Here is a 20,734-nt window from a genome sequence, read left to right on the forward strand (position 1 = left end):
ACTTAATCTTGGGTAAAATACTTACGTCTGTGTATGCCTTCAGTTCCTGTATTTATAAAACAAGGTTAGTGATAATATGGGGTGATGATGTGTAAATGACTCAGGACTTGCAGAGCGCTAAGGATTTTGCCTGGCCACACGTAAGTGTACAGTACATAGTAACTGCTGCCCCCACCACCAGTGCTGGTACTAAGTTGGATACACACCTGGTGAGGTGTGGAGCACACCTGTGGAGTTTCTGGTGACCCCTGCTAAAGCCATCATGTACCTCTGATGTAAGGTTCTTGCCTTCATAAGAGGCCCCACGCACCATTCTGTGCATCAAAGCGTGACTTGCCCAGACCGTAACCACATCGGTGGACTAATGAAGTATTTTGTCATGGGGCTTTGCTGTGGGAGCGATTTACGGAACAGCAGAAGACCCATTAGCTTCTGGAGTCTGTTCCTGTGAGACCAGCTTGCTAGGAAGAGTCCATTTGCTATCTTTTTAAAAAGAGTAAATCCATTTTTTTCATTTTTACATTCTGTAAACCAAATACTGGCAGCTCGTTTTTGTGGACTATAATGTTTTAAAGTGGATTTAATTTTCCTTTGTAAACTGCCTTTAATAATGCCTCAGAGTCTGTTTTCTTCCTCTGTTGTCAGGTTGCCATCAAGATCATAGATAAGACGCAGCTGGATGAAGACAACTTGAAGAAGATCTTCCGGGAAGTTCAGATCATGAAGATGCTTTGCCACCCACATATCATCAGGCTTTACCAGGTAGGACCCCTGCTGGGGTAGCGCGGGGCGAGGAGGCGCCCGGGGGGGTCACGTGTGTCCATAGCTGTCTCTGAAGAAAGGTTATTGGGAGAACATCCGCAATTCCGCTGTGGTGTTTGTTTCTGTGTTCATCCTTCTGTTCCCCCGTTAGCACTTGTGTTTTTCCTGGCTGTTTACTAAGGAGGTCTGTCTTACCCAGGTAGGCCTTTTTAATTTACCCTTTAAAGTTTGGATGACACTTTTAGTGAGAATTATACAAAAAGATGGCTCAGATGATAATGACAACTTACTTAGGTCAGAATCCTAAAGCAGAATGGGAAACCCAAATGGAACAGAGAATTAGGAGAGATGAAAAGCTAGAGATGAATATAACATTATTTTTATGATATTCTTTAAATCTTAATTTCTGTGATCATGTGAATTGTAATGATGAGGGATATTTTAAGTTCCTTGTATCAGTCAGCGTCTACCTGCTTTCTGTTCTGTAGGGACTTAGACTTCGTTTTCGAAAGTAGCGTTTGATTATTTTGATACCCAAGAGTTTATTTTTGTGTCGTGGAAGAGATTTCTCTTCTAGTTAGCTTACTTTCCCATGAAACATGCACGTTTCAGACCATCATCGAAAGTAATTCCCTAGCTTTACTGCAAAAGCAGTAAGTCTAATGGCTGGGATTTCAAGCCAGACAGGAGGAGGCTGCCTGGTGGAAGAGAGACTTTGGGAGAGATGGGGCGTCGGGGTGCCTGTCACAGCGCAGTGTGTTGGCAGCTGTGAGGTCCACCTCTGCATGGGCCTGCCTTGCTCTCTGCTTCCTGTAGACCCACTAGCACCTCATTGTGCAGGAAGTGACCCCCCCACTCCATCCACTTGCTGCCGTTGGTCACTGGCCTGGACATCAGACCATGTGCCATATCCAGGGCCCAGTGGGCAAGCTTTCATGGTTTGTTAATTCTATGGACAAGAAAGCATGTGGCGATGTTAGTATGTGTGGTTAGGGCAGTAGCTTTAGGGCTCTTCCCGGGCATCGGCTGCTCACATAGTGAAATGAATCACATCAGCAGACTTGCTGAAGTTTCTCAAAGTTACTTCGAGGCACATGTGCCCTGTGCCCCAAAAGCAAACCTATGAAGGCTTCCTGGCATTCCTGAAGAATTGTATGTGCCAACTCGGAGGCGGCCGGCTCTGCCTCCTTCCTGTCCTGATAGACTGAGTAAACTTCTTGAAACCACTTTGCAAAATAACCATCTTGAAAAAATTGTGGGGCTTATTAGGCTGGCCTTTCTCAAAAGGTTAACTTGTAGGTATTAACCTTATAACTGAATTCTCCAAGTTCACCTTTCTTGCCTAAGATTTCATTAGCCTGTAAGAATTCCATACTTTCAGGCCTGGCTTGGAATAAGTGCCCTCTTCTAAGCTTTAGTTTTGCTCCCAGCAGCCAGTGCTGGCCAGGGGGGCCCTGAGCGGCCGAGGAGCGTGGCTGTCCACGTGTCTCTACTAGCAGCAGGGAAGCGGTGGTCCGGTTGCTGGCCAAGGCTTCAGTCCGCTGAGTTTACAGAGTGAGGCAGATGCAGGTGACCGTATGGGAAGGTCGCTGGGCTATAGAGAAGTTTAATAATAAAAGGCCTGGAGGTACAAAGGAGATAGACAATATGATGTTTTTTTCCTTTTTTTCCCCCCTGAACACCTGTGTATATTTAGAGCACTTCTTATACGTAGAGTAAGAGCTTGGAAGCAATACATATAACCAACAATGGGCCAATATCACTGGTATATAAAGAATTTTTTAAAAATTAAAGAGAAAAAAAAGAATGCCATTACTAGAAAGGATGATTAAATTAATGTGTGCTCCTACAATGAAGTGCCTTGAAGTCATAGAAAAGCACATGTAGATCTATGACTATAATGTAATCCATAGTAGTATTATATTGTATTAATGTATAAAGATGTCAAAGTAAGTGGAGAAAAATGATTTAACAAAATAACTGTGAAATGTAATGAGAGTCTAGAACTGTTTTGCTCAATCTGATAGCTACTAGCCACACATGGCTATTGAGCATTAAAATGTGGCTAGAGTGAATGAGGACCTGAATTTTTAATTTTATTTAATTTTTATAAATAACCATTTACAGTTAGTTTTTTGAAGTGATAATATTTTGGGCAGATTGAGGTAAAATCTATTATTAGAATCATAAATAAAATCTATTATTAGAATCAATTTCACCTTTTTTTTTACCCTTTCAATGTGGCTACCAGAAAAGTTAAAATTACATATACAGCTCATACTGTGTTTCTGTTGGAGAGCCCGGCTCTGGGATGGTGGGGGACAGGCTGTGAAGGGCCCTTCCTCTGGGGAAGAAGATGGAAGGGGTGGGGAAGAGGAAAACCTTTGTCTGTGTTTATATACCAGGCATGTAAAATATTTATAATGAGTGTATATACTCATATATTACCGAATTTAACAGTAAAGGTAAAAAGGAAGAAGGGACAACATACAACTAATAAAAGAAGGCAGCAAAATAGAGACTAAGACAAAATGCAAAGGCGTGATTTACATACTTGAAGGGTTGAGTATTACATCATTTCCCCTTTTTTGAATAAATGGATAGTGGAAAGGAAAGTTGTCATTTCTATTTTTTAAAAAAACACAGCCGCATGTGATTCCCGAGCAGTTCTTAAGTGATTGCCATTGTTTTCTCTAAGACTTTTTTTACTTTCATTGGGCCTGTAGGGGGATATTTTTAAGCTTCAAGTGTTGAGTGTTAAATGGGAAGTTTTGGGTTCCTGGCGGAGTCTTTGCTCCCCAGTTTTGCAGAGCTTAAGGCATTGCCGCGGTCATGTGGAGCAGCAGAATGACTGTCCCAGGGAGTCAGGCTTTCCTCCCTGTACAACCTCGGAGGAAAACGTTTTCCCCTTTCTTCTGACCAGCATGTTACCTGTGTGCCCCGCCCCGTGGTGTGAGTTTTCTCTGAGCAGCAATGGTTATTAGCATTTCAGATGACGAAAGAGTAGTCATTAGTTTCTCTTCTTATGATATCAGCCTGTCATTTGTGTCACTGTTGCTTTCCTGCCTTTGTACCAGGTTATGGAGACAGAACGGATGATTTATCTGGTGACAGAATATGCTAGTGGAGGGGAAATATTTGGTAAGTACACTTACTGCTTTCTGTAAAAGTTGCTGGGCCTGTGGTGGTGACCCTGAAAAGACTGCTCAGTGCCTTTGTCACTTGAGCAGCTATCACTCGGTGCTGTCATTTTCTATCAGCAAGGTAATTCTAATTGTTTTTGATGCACTTATTGAAGCCCTTTCACCATCTTTGTTTCCTTAGCAAAGGTGTTTTGTGTATTTCAATCAGGTGTTGGCAGTTGAGATTAAAGACTCCGGACGTGCCCTTCTGAGCATGCGACTCGTGGTCTTTGCCATTGCCAGATCCTCCTTGGGGTGGCCCGTGTGGCAGACTGCCCATAGGCTGTGGGCCTCTTGTGTGAGAAAGAGGCACTTGGAGCAAACGATGTCACTCTAATGCTTTCTTTGAACTTTGTTTGAATGGAACATGTGACTGTATCCCTTCCTGTGCGTTCACAGTTCCTGTGATGATTCCTGTAATTTTGGAGGTTTTGTCCTCAGTAGCTATTTTATTTTCTAACACTTAGCTTAGCACAACATCAGCCTTAAGCAGGATTCTCTGTTACCAGGAAATCTGACTTTCTGAGGTGGTAAAAATGGGTCAGAAATTGTTTTGGTAATAGAGATGAGATAAGTGGAGCCAGGTAGAGAGAGGTAACAGCTGAACTTTCAAATCTAGATTGACGTATCTTTCTATTAAATATTTTTTTTCCTTTTGACAAGGAACTACAGAGAAAGGTTTCTTATATACTTTAGGTTTATCTAGTTTCTTGTTTTTTGGAGGTTTTGTTTGCTTTAAATCTGAATAGTAAGAATTTTTTAATTTTTAAAATATTGACACTAATTTAAAAGTATGAAATCACTTTTAGAGTGGAATTTTCCTATTGATGACTGGTCAGTTGTAACTGTCCATCAGACTTTCCCCAGAAATCTTATAATTTTGTGTGTAAGAATCCTCAAGATAAGTATGAGTCTTTTTTTAAAGAAGGTATCATCATTTCATAATATTTTTAATTAGCTTTGTATATGTGCTTATACACAATGGTAATCTTGGGAGAAAAGAGACCTCAGTCATATTAATGTTCATAGTAATCAAAGACATTGCACATCAGATCTACCTTGCTCTTTAGGAAAACAGATTTTAAAGTACAGTAAAGACAATAATCCTCTGGTCACAGATTCCTTGTGGGAATGTAGCTTAAGGCATGAGGAAACAAAATAGTGCTTCTCACAGTATTATTACCAGAAATCCAGATGAGGAAGAAAATGACGCCTGTATTTCCTAGAGTGATCACTGTGACTGCAGAAGGATGTGACTGTCTCATGAACTCTGATTTTTAAAAGTATCTCAGTAAAAGATGGAAGGATAGACTCAATCCAGATGATGAGCTTTGGAGGCAGTTAGACCTGGTTTTGAATCAGATCTCTGAACCTATTTCCTGTTTTACTTGGAGCAAGTTACTAAATGACTCTGGGACTCAAGTTTCATTGTCTGTAAAAGTCAGACCTATAATATCTGCCTCAAAGTTGTGAATATTAAACAAGATAGCATCCAAAGACCTACATACATACTGTAACTCCAAGGGGGAAAATCTTTCTCCCAGTCCGGGGCAAATTACCTCTGAAACCGAAATCAGTCAAAGGGAGAAATAAAGTTGGAGAAACCCGTTCATTGCTTACAAGCAGCCGTCCACTTCTGCTCGCCCGTGTCTCTCACCACCCAGCTGCAAAACGGGACCCCACCAAACTTCTCTGGCCGAGTTATAGCCTCGCTTCCCCCACCCTTGTAATCACCTATCAATATGGATGTGGATCACTTCTCTCCACCCTTGGAAACAACTACTGATGTGGAGATGCACAAGGCCAGGCAAGAGACTCTGGAACTATTGCAGTTTTACCCACACATACATACTGTGCACTTGGCTTCCTTCATCTCCATGTTGAAGAACAAATGGCAGATCGACTCCCACCATGATACCTGCCAGTGATGCTCTGCTGACCGGCTTGCCAGTGAAACTGGTGAAAATGGTGAAAAAACCCCAAACCGCAGTCATTTAAAACCTCAGGGAATGGTCCTAAGGGTGAACCACAAATGAAGAAATATTTATTCAAGAACTCTGTGAAAATTTGGTGAGAAGTGAGTCTGTGGGTTTTAAACCAGTACACCTCCCTCCATCCTTGCCAGCTGAGTGAAGTAGAGATTCCACTCAAGACTATTGCAGCTAAGGACACAGAACCTCCCCCGCCCCACAGCCCTACTTGACCTAGACTGACAGCGTTCTTCCTGGGGGAACAGACCTTGGCATTTCTTATCCTGCCACTAACTGGCCATTGCTGCTGCTAGGACGTGGGTGAGTGCAGTTAGAAGTGGGGCTCCCTTCTGCCCAGCCCCTGTTTATGGAATTCGGGGGTAGCATGCTGAAAATGCTGGGGCCCAGATCACTCTTGCCTTGGATTGTAAATTGGTGGTCCCATCCCAGGAGAGACAAGTTGAGACGATCCAGACTGTGTACCCTCTTCCTCCACTGAGCTGTCAGCTCTTATAATAGCAGTGTCACTCAGGGAGAACTTTGCAGTGTGTCCACACCTGGCTTCAGCTCTAATCACAGATCATATAACCAATAGGTCCTAATTTCTTCCCAAAGGAGGTGACTTCATTTGCAACAGAGAATGAAGAAGTATAAGCCTGCAGACACTCACACAAAAAGTGGAGGCTGTGATGAAAGGCATTTGAGAGGAGATTCAAAAGGCAGACTAAACCGTAGACTAGCTAGTTTGCAGGAGAGAACCAGGGAATAAAACATCACAAGAGCCTTCCTGAGGTCAGAACACTAATCTCAGAAACTATTCCTTCAGAAGAACTGGAATTTAATAGGACTGTTTATAAACTGACGTGTGCCCTAGGATATTGTTGAAAACAATAGAGTAACCAGCCAGCAGTTATTGGAGCTTAACAGCTAGGTGTGGTCACGGAAAGACAGGAGGGGAGCCCTGCCTGGTCATGGTGACCCAGTGATCTGAGGGTGACTGAGGGTAAACTGAAGCTGGGCCTCCCAGAGGAACAAGATCAGAAGCTGAACACTATGTATGGGGGTTAAACTTCACAAAAGCAACCCAGCTAGTCACTGAGCAAATGAATAAGCAAATAACAATAACATGAACCAGAGGAGATGTACCAATACCCAGAGGTGCTGCAGTATGTTATCTGAGATGTCTAGTTTCCAGCAACAAAAACTACAAGGCATGCAAAGAAACAGGAAGGTCTGACCCAAACACTGGGGGAAAACCAGGCCAAGAAACTGCCCACGAGAGAGACCATGTGTCAGGTTCATCAGAGAAAGACTAAAGTGGCCGTTGTAAACATATGACAGAAATAAAGGAACTCACAATGAAAGTAGTAAAGAAAGATTATGATACAATGTCACATCAAATAGAGAATATCAGTAAAGACAGAGAAATTATTAAAAAATGAACCAAATATTATAGAATTGAAAAGTAAAATAACTGGAATAAATTCGCTACAGAGGCTTTCCTGTAGATTCGAACTGGCAGAAGGAAGAAGCAAATTTGTAGACAGAATTGACGCATCTTTAGTTAGACTGACAAGAAAAAAAGGCTCAAATTACTAGAATCAGAAGTGAAAGAGGGACATTACTTGACCCTAAAGAAATAGAAATTATTATAAAGGAATACTTGAACAATTATATAGCAACAAATTGTTTAACAGATAAAATGGACAAACTCAAAGAAAAACACAAACTATGGTAACTGATTTGTGAATAGACATCTGAATAGACCCATATATTGAGTGAAAAGATTTAAGCAGTAATAAAAAAAAACTACCCACAAAGGAAAATCCAGGTACAGATGGCATCACTGGCAAATTCCACCAAACATTTAAAGTAGAATCAGTAGCAATTCTTGATAGACTCTTCTAAAAAATAGAAGATCATGGGACATTTCCCAGTTCATCATATGAGGTCAGTATTTACCCTGATACCAATACCAAACAAACCATCACAGGAAAACTACTGTGAATGTAAAAATCCTCAACAAATAGTTACAAATGAAATCCAGCAACATATAAAATGTATTTTGCACTGTGATCAAGTGGAATTATCCCAGGAATGCAAGGTTGGTTCACCATATGAAAATCCATTATTCCAATACATCATACCAATAAAGGAAATGCTAGCATCATACTTAATGGTGAACAATTGAATATTTTGCCCCTTAGATCAGGAATAAGATACAGATTTCATCTCCCTCCACCTCTGTTTAAACATTGCACTGGAGGTCCCTAGCCACAGTCATTAGGCAAGGAGGAGATATAAAGGCATGTAGATTGGAAAGAAAGAAGTAAAACTAACAGTTTATAGGTGATGCAATCTTGTATACAGAAAATCAAATCCATTAAAAAACTATGAGAACTGTATAAGAGCTCAACAAGATTGTAGGCTACAAGAGTAACATTTGCAAATCAGTTGTATTTCAGTACCCTTGAATAATCTAAACAAATGAAAGAAAGAAAACAATTCAGTTTACAATAGCATCAATAAGAATAAAATGATTAAGAATAAGTTTAACAAAAAAGTACAAATCTTATAGTCTGAAAAGTATAAAAAAGTACAAAACAATATTGAAACTTTAGAAGATTTAAATGATTGGCAGAATCTTCCCTTTTTCATGGATCTTAAGAGTTGACATTGCTAATATGGCCGTACTTCTCAAACTGATGTGTGTATTCAGTGCAATTCCCATCAAAATCTAAGATGATGTTTTTGTAGAAATCGGCAACCTGATTATAACATTAATGTAGAATTGCAAGGAACCCAGAAGGGCCAAAACAATCTTGAAAAAGAATACAGTAGATTGGAGCAATGTAGCCCCAAGTCAAGGAAAACTGACAGGTCGCCAGAAGCTCGGAGCTACGTGGGATTCTCCCCTAGTGCCTCCAGATACAGCGAGGCCCTGTGGTGGCCTGTTTCTGCGCTTCTTGCTTCCAGAACTCTGAGTGAGTGAGTTACAATTATTTTAAGCTACCTTCTTCGTGGTTGATTTGTTTGGGTACTCCTAGGAAACTAGTACAGAAGAGGACAGAATTTAAGCATAATCTCAGAATATCTCCCCATAAAATACTAATCTTCTTACAAAGAGGAAAATCAGTTACCAGGTGGACGAGTCAGCAGACCTCCAACACGATCAGATAATTAATACTAACATGTGTGGCAAAGGCTTTAAAGAAGTAAGGCAAGAACTGCCTCTGGGGGTACCTGCTGGAGTTAGTAGGGGAGCAGATTATTTCAGGAGTGCTGGATTATGCCCAAAAGATTTTGAGATGAGACAGAGCATCATGGCATATTTCATATTCCTTAAGTTGTTTAGATAGAGGCTGTATGTGAGAAAATGGCCGGAAACGAGGCTGGTACGATCGGAAAGGCCCAATAAACGATGCAGGGCTGTGTGTGCTTCCGTGACACGGCCACATCCCCTCTCACTCCCTCTCGTTACCCTATGCTCTTTCTTAGTGGTACTTATATCAGTTGTGGTTTTACATTTATTTTTGTAATTATTTAGTGGTTTCTCTCTCCCACCAGACACTAAACTCCAGAAGTTTAGGTGCTGTGTCTGTTTTTGCTCACAATTGTATCTCCATGTCATTTCTTGCTCTCTGGTTCATACTCTGTTGGGCTCAAATATTTACTGAGCTCAAATGGTCAGTAACTGTTGTTGAATGAAGGAATTAATGAGTGAATGAACCAACTGTATGATAAAATTGAATTTTATCTTGAATCATTGCCATGTGAAGAATTGGAATGTAACAAAAGACCCACTAGGAAGCTACACAGTAACACTTGAGAATGCTGAGGTGCTGAAATAAGGTAGTGGCTTCATCTGTTTCATTTTAATTCTTCACAATAATCTTATAATGCAGATATTTTTATCATCATTTTACAGACAAACTGAGGCTCAGGGAGGCTCAGTAATTTCCTTAAGGTCATATAACTATTAATAGAGCTGAGATTTAACCCAAGAACTGTCTGATTCCAGAGTATATGTTCTTTCCCATTCACCAAGTTGAAGAGTCTGTTCTTCCTAATAAAGGGACATTAACTGTTTCCGGGAGATCTTTGATCACAAATATAAACCAAATTTCTGTTTTGAAAATTTAGATCACAGACATAGCAGCAAAACAATCTTAATATAAAGTATTTTTTCCCTCTTATTATTAAGTCCTCATTGAATGAAAGGGTAAGATAGATTTTCTTAGGTGAATATTATTACTATGACATCTAGGCACAGGCAATGGCTTGCTTACAGAGCTAATATTTATAGATTAGAAGCATTTCCTATGCTTGTATAATGATGACTCCATCTCAAGGCTTTTTGTTTTATGGTTATTTATGTAGAAGTGGCCAATATTCTTAAAAATTTTAGATTTGTTAAGCGTACGAAGGGTTTACTAAGCATTTTGAAAGTCACAATGCTAGATGATAGAGAAAATGAGTAAGAGGATATTAAGATGACCTTTAGACTTATGACCCTGTTATTGGTGTGAGTGATAGAGCTATTTACTGAGATAGAGAATACCAGGGTTAAAAAGAGATGGGATGAACTATGTTCTTAGACATAATGAGTTTGAGGCACCAGTTCAGGGAAAGTTGTCCATCAAGTAATTGCCTATAGTAGCCTAGAAATAAGGCGTAGGATGGAACTTAGGGTTATTGTTTCCATCAGCAGATAGATGGTATTTGGATATCAACATGGAAAAATGAAGAAAAGAATAGGTTTAAGGATGAAACCATTATAACCAGCAGTATTTAAGTTGAAAGTGAGACCATCAAGTGTACGAAAAAAGCTACTGTTGATGAAATAAGATTACAGTGTCATTATAAGAATTTCAAAAAGGAGCATGGTTAAATGCTGTGGAAAAGGCAGACATGGGCAAGCACGGAAAGGCAGGCTCTGCCTTGTGGTGCAAGTGCTCCCGGTGCCGTCTCAACAGCGCGACGAGAGCGGAGGTCAGGGCGCGACCGGGTGGTGGGGCGTGAATGCTCAGGGAGAAGGGAAAGAGCGTTTTCACTGGTGTTTACTAAGCTTGATCATGTGACAGATTAACCTTTTGAATTGTGTACTCTAATTTACTAAAATTTCTTTGTATAAATATAAATGTTAGAATAACCAAGTTCTAAAGTATATACAAATGTACAATTTGAAAATGGTAAGATAAATACAAGTGATGGGACTTCTGACAATGACAGAGTGAAGACGGCAAATCTCTCCAGAAAACAAATAGAAATACAAACTGGGCAAAATTGTCAAAAACAACTATTTAGGGCTCTGAAAATGAACCAATGATAAACACCACATTGAGAAGCTTTAATTCATGTAACTCTTGAACTTTTAATAAGAATGGTGGGAATCTTTGGCCTTCTTGCCTGAGCCCTTATACCCTTCCTTTCCCCTCCCCAGGGGAAACATAAAGTAGTCAAGGCTAGACTGGCCTTAAAACCAGCGGGTTTGCTGCCAGAAATGGCTAACTTGATTTGGAAGGAAAAACAACCCAGTTGTGTTATTAGTAAAAATAGCGCAAGTTTGGTAGGAAATGAATGTGGAAGGCTCACAGCTCTACTCACTAGGCTATATGGTCTTACTAGAGGCGAGGAGCAGAATGACTGACTAGTCAGAAATTTCGCAGAGAGATACTTTTCATGAGAGAACCACAACAGGGTAAGACAAGCTCTCCATCTCGGGCATCCTGGGGGCCTGGCACCTGCTAGGACGTTCTGAGAGAGCCCAGCAGAGAGTGGAAGCTGAGACTGACTGTACTTTCTGAACTGTGAATGCGCTCCTAAACCCACCAGTAGATTTGTCAGCAGAGAGTGAAAGGTCTCCTGGCTTGACCAATGTAGGCATAGGGATGACCTCAAGGAAGCCATGAAAAAAAAATAGAAAAGGAATTTAAAAAAATTTTAGCAGAGAAGCCAATGGCTATATACCACAAGGGAAACAGATTCTCAAGTTATTTCCAAGAAAGTTACCAAAACCCAGAACAAAACAAAAAAGAGCAGTAGTAACACCATTCCTCAGGGGTGGGGAGTCATAATCCAGAATTGGTTAAATATATTATCTATAATTTCTAGTTTTATTTAAAAAAACACTATAGGATGTTAAAGAAAAAAACCCACTAACATGGAATCCATGCTTAGGAAGAAAAGTCATAATTAGGAACTTTTTCTGAGTGGGTCTAGATGTTATTTTTAGCAAAAACTTAATGGCAATTATTATAAATTTGTTCAAACAATGAAAAGAAATCATGTCTAAAGAACTAACAAAATATGATGACAATGACATAACAAATAGGGAATCTCAGTAAGGAGATAGAAACTGTAGTAAAGAACAAAATGAAAATTCTAAATAGAAAAGTAGAATAACTGAAATGAAAATTTCACTAGGTGAGTTCAATAGCAGATTTGAGGTGGCAGAAGAAAGAATGAGCGAACTTGAAGAAATATAAATAGAAATAATCCAATATGAAGAACAGAGAGATCATTGAAGAAAAATAATCAGAGCCTTAGAGACCTGTGGAAGGAGTTCAGGCCTACTGACATATTTGTAGTGGGAATTCCAGAAGGGGAGGAGGAAAACAAAGGGAAAAAACCTTGAAGCAATAAAGTATCTAAAGTGTATCATAATACATTAATCTATAGTTCCAAGAAGCTCATTGAATCTCAAGTAAGATAAGCACAAAGGGCCACAGTTAGACATGTCGTCAATGTGCTGACAGAGAGAATCTTGAAAGCAGCCAAACAAAAACGACTCATCACAAACACGGTAACAGCAATGTGACTTATAGCTGATTTTCTCATCAGAAAAAAAAAAAGGGAAGCCAGAGGCAGTGGATTAACACATTTAAAATGCTGGGGGGAAAAAACCCCCTGTGAACCATAAATTCCATACCTAGCAAAACTACCCTGCAAATTGAAAGCAAAATAAAGACATTCCTAAGTAGCCAAAACCTGAGAGAATTTCTTATAAGCAGACCTGTTACCCAAGGCACTCTTAACGAGGCGCACAAGCTGAATGGAAATGACACCAAATGGTAGCTCATATCCACAGGAGGAAGTGAAAATCAGAAAAGATGAATATGTAGGAAATAAAAGATAATAAATATACTTTCCCCCCTTTTCTTCTCTAATTCCTTTAAAAGACTGTTGGCTTAAGCTGTTAAAAAAATGGCTTAAAGAAGTATTTATAACACTTTATCTGGATTTCTAACATATATTGATGTAATATAAGTACCTAAAGGAATGTTGAGGAAACGGAGTTCTATTAGAATAAAGTTGCTGTATTTTACCAGAATCAAGCCAGTATTAATCTGAAGTTGACTGTGATCTATTGATACACGTTGCAGTCCCTAGAGCAACTACTAAGACAAAGATCAGCCCCCTGCTTCGAAGGCCAGTAGTACAAATGCCTCTTGAGAAACTTGGCTGTGAGAAGGAATGAGAGAAGGTTGGTAAGTAGAAGGGGCATTGGCTGAATGTGTGTTTTTATTATGTATTTGACTTAGGCCTGTAATAAGCTCATGTTGAGGGAAAGAACCAGTAGAACCAGAGGAAATGTAGATATAAGGGAGAGAGTGAGATTTAATGGAACATTCCTCAAGGAGATACGAGGGACACATTTTAATGCATATGTGGAAGGACTAGTCTTGTATAAAATAGAAAGGAAAAAGGTAGGGCAAGAGTTGAAGGCTGTTGAGTTTGTAGAAGTATTTGTATGAGATTGATGTTTGGAGAATTAAAATTTAGAGCCTGACTACCCAGTACTAATTTTTGAGAAGTAGGAAAGTAATTTTTCTGCTGAGATGAAAAGCTAAAGGAAGTGAAAGCAGCAGATGAGAAGGGATACGTTGAAGGCTGATAGGCAGCGTTGATAGGTCGCAGTTGTAGCAGATTTTAGCTTTGTTGGGGCTCCGCTTGTGGCTTCTTTTGTGGGTAGTTTGTTAGCAGTACTTGGTGGCTAATGTAAGAAGTGAAGAGCATAGATGGCCGGTTTGCTCCAGAGTTTTGCAAGGTTGCTTGAAGTAATGAATTTTGGCACTGAAAAGTTTTTGCTCTAGCTGTGAAGGTTGTTAGCTGGGAACTTTATCCTAGTATTGGCAGATTAAGACACAAGTCGGATTCAGGCAGTAGGTAGCTGCTTAATTTCAAACTGATTCAGATTCGCTCAAAGAGTGGTAGCATTCCTACCAGTGTGGCGGCCACACCACTGGAATATTATTGATGGTTTGAGTGCTGTATTGTATAAGGGACATCAACAATAGGCATCTGATAAAGGGGGCGAGGAATAGTTGCAATGGCCAGGGTAAGGACCAGTTAGAAAAGTCTCTGTGTTGGAAGTAATGGTTTAAACAGTGCTCAAATGTGAGAAGTTTGCAAAGTGAAATTAGCTTTCTAGAGGGTTAGCATGTGCAGCCTAGGGCATGAAACAACTTGGTGGATTGGGAACTAGAGCTCGTTTCTTAGAGGATTAAGTGAAGTGCTGTTGGTTTTCAAATTATTCCAAAAGTTCTGATGGTTCTTTGGAAACATCTAAGATGCCCTCTCTGAGGAGACGGGTAGTTGAGGCAGCGCTAAGAGACCATGCTTTCCTCACAGGCACATTTACCCAACCCCCACTTTCCCTCCTGTTCAACAAGAGCATCGTTGCTTTTATACCTAATATGCTTACTGGATTTCCATTCATTTAAATGAATCTGTGGCCACTAAAAGTTTCACCCACTGTTTGATGACAGTGAGTCACAGAAGGTCTTTAAGCAGCGGCCAGGACACAGTCAGACTTAGATTTTAGAAAGGATGTATTGGCAACTTACGGGTGTATTGGAGGGAGATGACAGGGTCTGGGAGAGCCCTCGAGAGGCTGTTGCAATGAAGCAAATGAGAGCTGAGGAAGGTGTGGTGGGAAGCGGCAGTGGGGACAGAGAAAACGTGGTTATAGGTACAGTTAGAGTAGTATTGTTGGTGGCTATTTTATCCACTTACTGCGAATTTGTTTGTGACCTTGGGCAAGGTTGTTAAGCCCACTGCCCTAGCGTACTCGTCTTTGACATGAAGGTAATACTCACCCTAGTAACGATGGTGATGATGGCACCACTTACCTCAAGGGTGGTCGTGAGGATCGTGTGTTTGTAAAGTGCTTAGTCCTAGTAAAGACGTGTATCACATGTCTCCATAGCAGCATTATTCATGAAAGCTAAAGAGTTGAAGTAAGTCAGATGTCCATCAGTTGATGAATGGATAAACAAAAGGTAGTATATTCATAATGGAATATTATTCTGTGGTAAAACTAGATGAAGTACTGATACATGCTCTAACCTGGGTGGACCTAGAAAACATCGTTCTGTGAACAAAGCCAGACATAGCAGGCCACATGCTGTCTGATTCCATTTACATGAATACCCAGAAAAGACAAATCTGAGGAGACAAAAAGTACATTCGTGGTTACTAGGGGATAGCGCGGGGAGAACTAGGTCTAAATGCTTATTGATAGAGGGTTCTTTGGGGGTGATGGAATATTCTAGAATTAGATGGTGGTGATGATTGCACAATATAGTGTGTATACTGAAACCACTGAAGTATAAACCTTAAAATAGTTTATGTTATGTTAATTATATCTAGCAGTTTTATAAAAAATAAAAATGCTTGGACTATTGCCTGGTACATAGTACGCTCTCACTGGTAGCTACTATTATTTGGGAAGTATAATGTTACAGGCTTTAGTAACAGATTGGGCATAAGGGTTGAGAGAGATCAAGTAGTCTGGAATTGAAGTTGGCAAACTTTTTTTTTCCAAAGGCCTACATAGCACATATTTTAGGCTTTACAGGCCATATGGTCTGTGTGCAGAGCTACTCAACTTTGCGTTTGTACCACAAAAGCAGCCGTAGTCAGTATGTATGTAAGCAAGTGGCATGTGTTCTAGTAAAACTTTATACAAGTGTGGCACTTTGAATATACTTTAAACCCCTCCTTTAAAATGGTGAACTTTATGGTATGTGCATATCTAAATAAAAGCACTAGCCAAAATCAAAGACAAAAACCAAACCCCATGTCAGGCGGCAGGCTGGATCGGGCCCATGGACTGTAGTTTGCCAATCCGTGGTCTAGGGTAACTTTCAATTTTCTGACTTGGGTTATTGGATTGATCAGACTGTTACCAACAGAGAGAGGAAATTAAAGAGGGTACAGCAGCTTTAAGGAGGGCCAATGAGCACTTTGGGTGGGGAGTGTGAGTGAGGGGATGGGACTGGAATAGGCGTCTTCAAGGTGTCCAGCTGGAGAGAGAGGAAACACTGGGTATATAATTTTGGAGTTTGGCTGAGCATGAAACGTGGGTAGTTAGTAGCATATAGGTGCCCTATAGAAGCAGGGAAGTAGATCTCATTCAGGGAAATAGAGAGAGAAAGAGTCAGGAGAGGGGTGAGGGAGAAATCAGGGTTCAAACAGCAGGCAGAGAAAGGGGGCCCAGCAGAAGATAACCAGGAAGAAACAGTCTAAACAGCAGGAGAACCAAAAGCAGAACCTTCATGGAAGCCAAAGGAGAAAGTCTGGGAAAGGATCAGAAGTTTAGATGCTCCAAATAGGTCAAATAAAATAAAGATTAGCAACTGGCACCTAGGACATCACATGTGACTTTGGCAAGGGAGATAACCGTGGTGAGATGGAGGTGGGAGCCAGGTTAGCCCTGTTCATGACGTGGAGGCATTGAGGAAGGTTAGGATTTTGAGAAACAGCTCTGAACAGAAAATATGTCCCGGACAGTAGCTCAGCAGGAACGGGCAGGTGGGAGAGAACTCTCTGCGGGGCATCGCACTTCTCCTCGCCTACAGGCAAGGGACTGACCCTTGGTCTCAGATGCCTTTTCATGGGTGCTTGCATAGTGAACAGCCTTGGAAGATAGAGTTTCTCCCTCTGGGGCTAAAGGATATATCTCTCTAATTATTTCCCCGTTATAAAAGATTTGACTTCCCTAAGCTCAGGATTCCTCTTCTTTAATGAACCCCACTGTGTGTGCAGGTGTCCCCTCGCCCCCTTCACATCACCCTGTGGGAATCAGGATTCGGGAAACGGGAGCAAATGCGTCGGCGCTCGTGCTGCTTGCTGTGCCCTCAGCACCAAGGTCCTTTGTCTCTGACCTGGGTCTTGGCCTTCCGCTGGCGTCATGCAGCTGTGGCACAGCGAATTGTTAAGATTGGGTGTCTCAGATCCTCTCGGTACTTCCAAAGAGCAAGGGGGAGTTTTGCTTTGTTCTGTTTTGTTTAAATACGAGACTTGATTATAAGATGAGGTCGCTGATACAGCGCTGAGCAAGATGAGTTCGGCTATAATCAGTATGGAGAAGGCGGCCCGCACAGCCAGATCCATGAGCAGCAGGGGGCTACTGAGTTTCGAGCATAACTGACAGGAATCGGCTCTGCACAAGAAGGTAGGAGGTAAAGATGTTTGTGATCGTGGGTGATGTTTCAAGCAGGAAAACAGGAGGAAGGTACTTCTTGCCGTTCTGTCTAATTTTCTGCTTGAAGTAGGAGCCAGACCGTCACCTGGGAGTTGCTGCTGGGAGGGTAGGGACCCGGGTGAAGTGGAGGAGTGAAATCAGCTGCTTGGGGGAGGGAGAGAGGACAGGGATCAAGGGCACCTGGAAGCGTGAAGGCCAGAGGTGGGAGGCCACGAATTTGTTCTTCCATCTACAGAATTGAATGATTTATTCCCTCAACAATACTCAACTGCCTATCGGCAAATGGGGTAAGGAAGACAGATGGGATCTTACTATGCTGATAGGTAGTGACTGCAATGGGGTGTAGGGGGGACTTGCTAATATGGGTGAATGCTGAAACCACACTGCTGCTCATGTGACCCCTTCATAAGATTGTATATCAATGATGCCTGAATTAAAAAAAAAAGACAGACAGCTGGGTTGATCCAGTATTGGGGGTTCATAGGACTTGTGCAAATAGAAGAAGAGAAACAGTTGGTAAAGGAATTTAGAGGCCACAGTAAGATAATGTGCGGGTCATGGGGCTCGGGCTAAAAGAGGGGGAGGGCAAGGGAGACGAGGGGGAATGCTTTTAAAGAGGAGGAATTCAACAAGCTGGAGGCCAGATGAAGTGGAAAAGTAAGTGTCTTGGACAAAGGGGGCTCCTAAAGATGAAGGTCTGAAACGTGGCTGCTGTTGTGCACTTCAAATGTACGTGATGCAACTGAGGAACTAAGTTTGAATTTAATCTAATTTACGTTTAAATTAAAAAACCGAGGCAGTGTGCAAGAGTTTTAGACCAACTGAGAGAATTAGCCAAAGTCAGACCGCAGTCTCTAAGACCACCCTTCCTTCTCAAACTAACTGCAAGTTCCGGGATTTCCCCAAACCACCCTCACCCTGCTAATTTGCTAAAAGGACCCATAGAATTCACCATAAATATTGCACTCACGGTCATCATTTATCACAGTGAAAAGATACAGATTACAACGAGCTAAGGGAAGAAGCATGGCGTCCGCGGGAGTACCAGACACAGTCCCTCTCCCTCGGGATGTGTGACGGGATGTGTGACGTGTGCAGAGTATCGCCCTTAGGGAAGCTCAGCAGAGCTGCTGTGTTCAGAGGTTTTGTTTTACGTGGGCGTGATTTACTGCCTGCCCACATGCTTGACCTGTGTCTCCAGGTCAGCTGATGCCGCATAACCCAAATCTCCCACCCTAAATCACATTGCTGGTCTTCCTAGCGTGGCCAGCCTCCACCCTAAGGCCACATGGGTATGGCCAGCCCCAGGCTGTCCTATTGTTAGACTGTGTGGCATGACCCAAGACCCCCAGGCAAGCAGAGATACCCCCATGAGGCATAACATTCCAGGGGCCCAGAGATTAGCTCCTGGAAGCCAAGGGAAAAGACCAGACTGTCTCTTGGGGCAAGGCCAGATTCTTGACTGCACACAGTGTAAAATATTTTTCCATTAAACGCAACTCTTATTTTAGTGAAATTACATTTCATCTTGACTATAGACAATTTATGGTCTGAAATGTGATGTGTTATTAATTTAAAAGACACACTAGAGTTTGAAGACTTAGTATGGAAAAAAGAAGGTGGTAACATGTTACTGCTGATTTTTTTTATGTTGGTGACATGCTGCAGTGATTATATTTTTGATATAATAAAAATGTTGGGTTAGATAAATCATAAAAATTAGTTCAAAATGAGTGATTCTTTTTATATAAGTGGCTCACATTTATTTCTATTCAGCATTGCTCATCTGGAAAGCTATGTGAAGAGAGAGGGGAGTATGTTATTGAAGTTTACAATTTCAAAGGCAGAAAAATATCAAGCAGAGATAAGGTCAGGACGTAGCCATAGAAATAAGTTGCTGAATTGCTGAACTTTGTGGAGATCAAGAAGGTTCGCAGAATCATGAAGTTAAATTGTCAAATCGATTATGCTCATGGCTGTTGATACCCAAGAGAGGGGCAGAGTCCGGGTGGAGCAGCAGGCTATGAAATGGGTGGCAGTGTCTTTAATAAATGTGAAGGCAGGAGGGACGAGAAAGGGGTCTGTCAGGTGACCTTAGCACATACCACTGTGGCGCGAAGCTGGTGGGGACTTGGAAGACTTCCCAGTATGTCCTGATCCCTCGCGGAATACCGTCCTCTTTTCCTTCAAAGGCCTGCGAAGGACTGGGTGATCTCCGAAGAATTGGTTGGAAGGGTGATTATCAGTAGGGGTATCAGAACACAAGATAGAAAAGCCCTATCTTTTGCCCTATTAGTTGCTACTCAGTTTTCATGACCCTTTTCAAATGTCACGCTTTCTGTGAACTCTGCCCTGATATTGCTGAAGAGTTCATTGCCTTTTTCTTTCTTCCTTTGAACATAGCCCCGCTGCAGCACTATTTGTGGTAAGTTTTTTCTTGTATTTTTTGTACTTCTGTATCTGTCATTTACTGACATCAGGTGATTTAGACAGTAGTCTCCTGACCTCCTCTGCCGGGCTGTCCTCTCTCCCTGACAGCTACATTTTGGAGGCTCCTCCGTTCAGCCCTTGGACCCGTTTTGTTTTCTATGCAGATCTATTCCCTGGATGATTTTACAGGACCCCTTAGATTCTTGCCTCCCAAATTTTAAATTGCCAGCCCATCCTGTCCTCTGAACTCTCTTGGTGACTCTACCTTCCGAATATTTGCTGAATTCAAATGCCAGCATAGTCTCCGGCTAGGGTCACCGCAGGAGCCTTCATCACCACTTGGCCCTGACTCCCCTACTGCGGCTACAGAGATTCTTTTAGAATGAAAGCGAACCTTACCAGGCAGCTCCTTACGTTGGCTTTCCCATTTGTTTGGAATAAACGTATAGTTCTTTCGATGGCATATAAAACTCCAGCTACCTCTGTGATCTCTGCCCCTCAATCTCAGCCCTTGGCACACTGGCATCTCTTCCCTGTTCACCAAACTCCCCCACATGTTCCCTCTCGAAGGCCTTCATATATTCCATTCCTTCTTCCTGAAATATTCTTTTCCCAGATGCCGCATGGCTCTCTCTTCCACTGCTTTCAGGTCTCTTATCAAATGTTGCCTTATTAGAGAAGTCTTTGTAAACATGCCATCTAACATCTCATTTTTCCCTGGCCCACTACTCTCCTTCCTTCCTTTATTTTTCTTCTTGGTTCTTATCATCAACATAACTGATAAGTAAGTCAATATATGACATATACTTTATGTTTTTATTGTCTCACCTCACTAATGTGTAAGCATTATGAGAGTAAGGACTTTGTAAATTTTGAGTGTTGCTGAATTTCAACTACTT

The 20,734-nt window shown here is 41.5% G+C and overlaps 1 protein-coding gene across 7 annotated transcripts in view; it reads left to right on the top strand.

Moving 5' to 3' along the window:
• SIK3 (SIK family kinase 3) overlaps positions 1-20,734 on the top strand; it is a 224,424-nt gene that overhangs the window by 121,600 nt on the left and 82,090 nt on the right. For all 7 annotated transcript variants that reach the window (XR_012132740.1, XM_073239742.1, XM_073239743.1 and 4 more), the window contains exons 2-3: positions 646-762; positions 3,840-3,903. Coding sequence is in view for 6 of the 7 variants with exons in the window: in XM_073239742.1 (XP_073095843.1) it covers positions 646-762; positions 3,840-3,903 (181 nt within the window). In the remaining variant the exon portion in view is untranslated. The remainder of the gene's footprint in view (positions 1-645; positions 763-3,839; positions 3,904-20,734) is intronic.

The sequence above is a fragment of the Manis javanica genome, chromosome 6 (assembly GCF_040802235.1).
Source record: "Manis javanica isolate MJ-LG chromosome 6, MJ_LKY, whole genome shotgun sequence".
NCBI classification, from domain to species: Eukaryota; Metazoa; Chordata; class Mammalia; order Pholidota; family Manidae; genus Manis; species Manis javanica.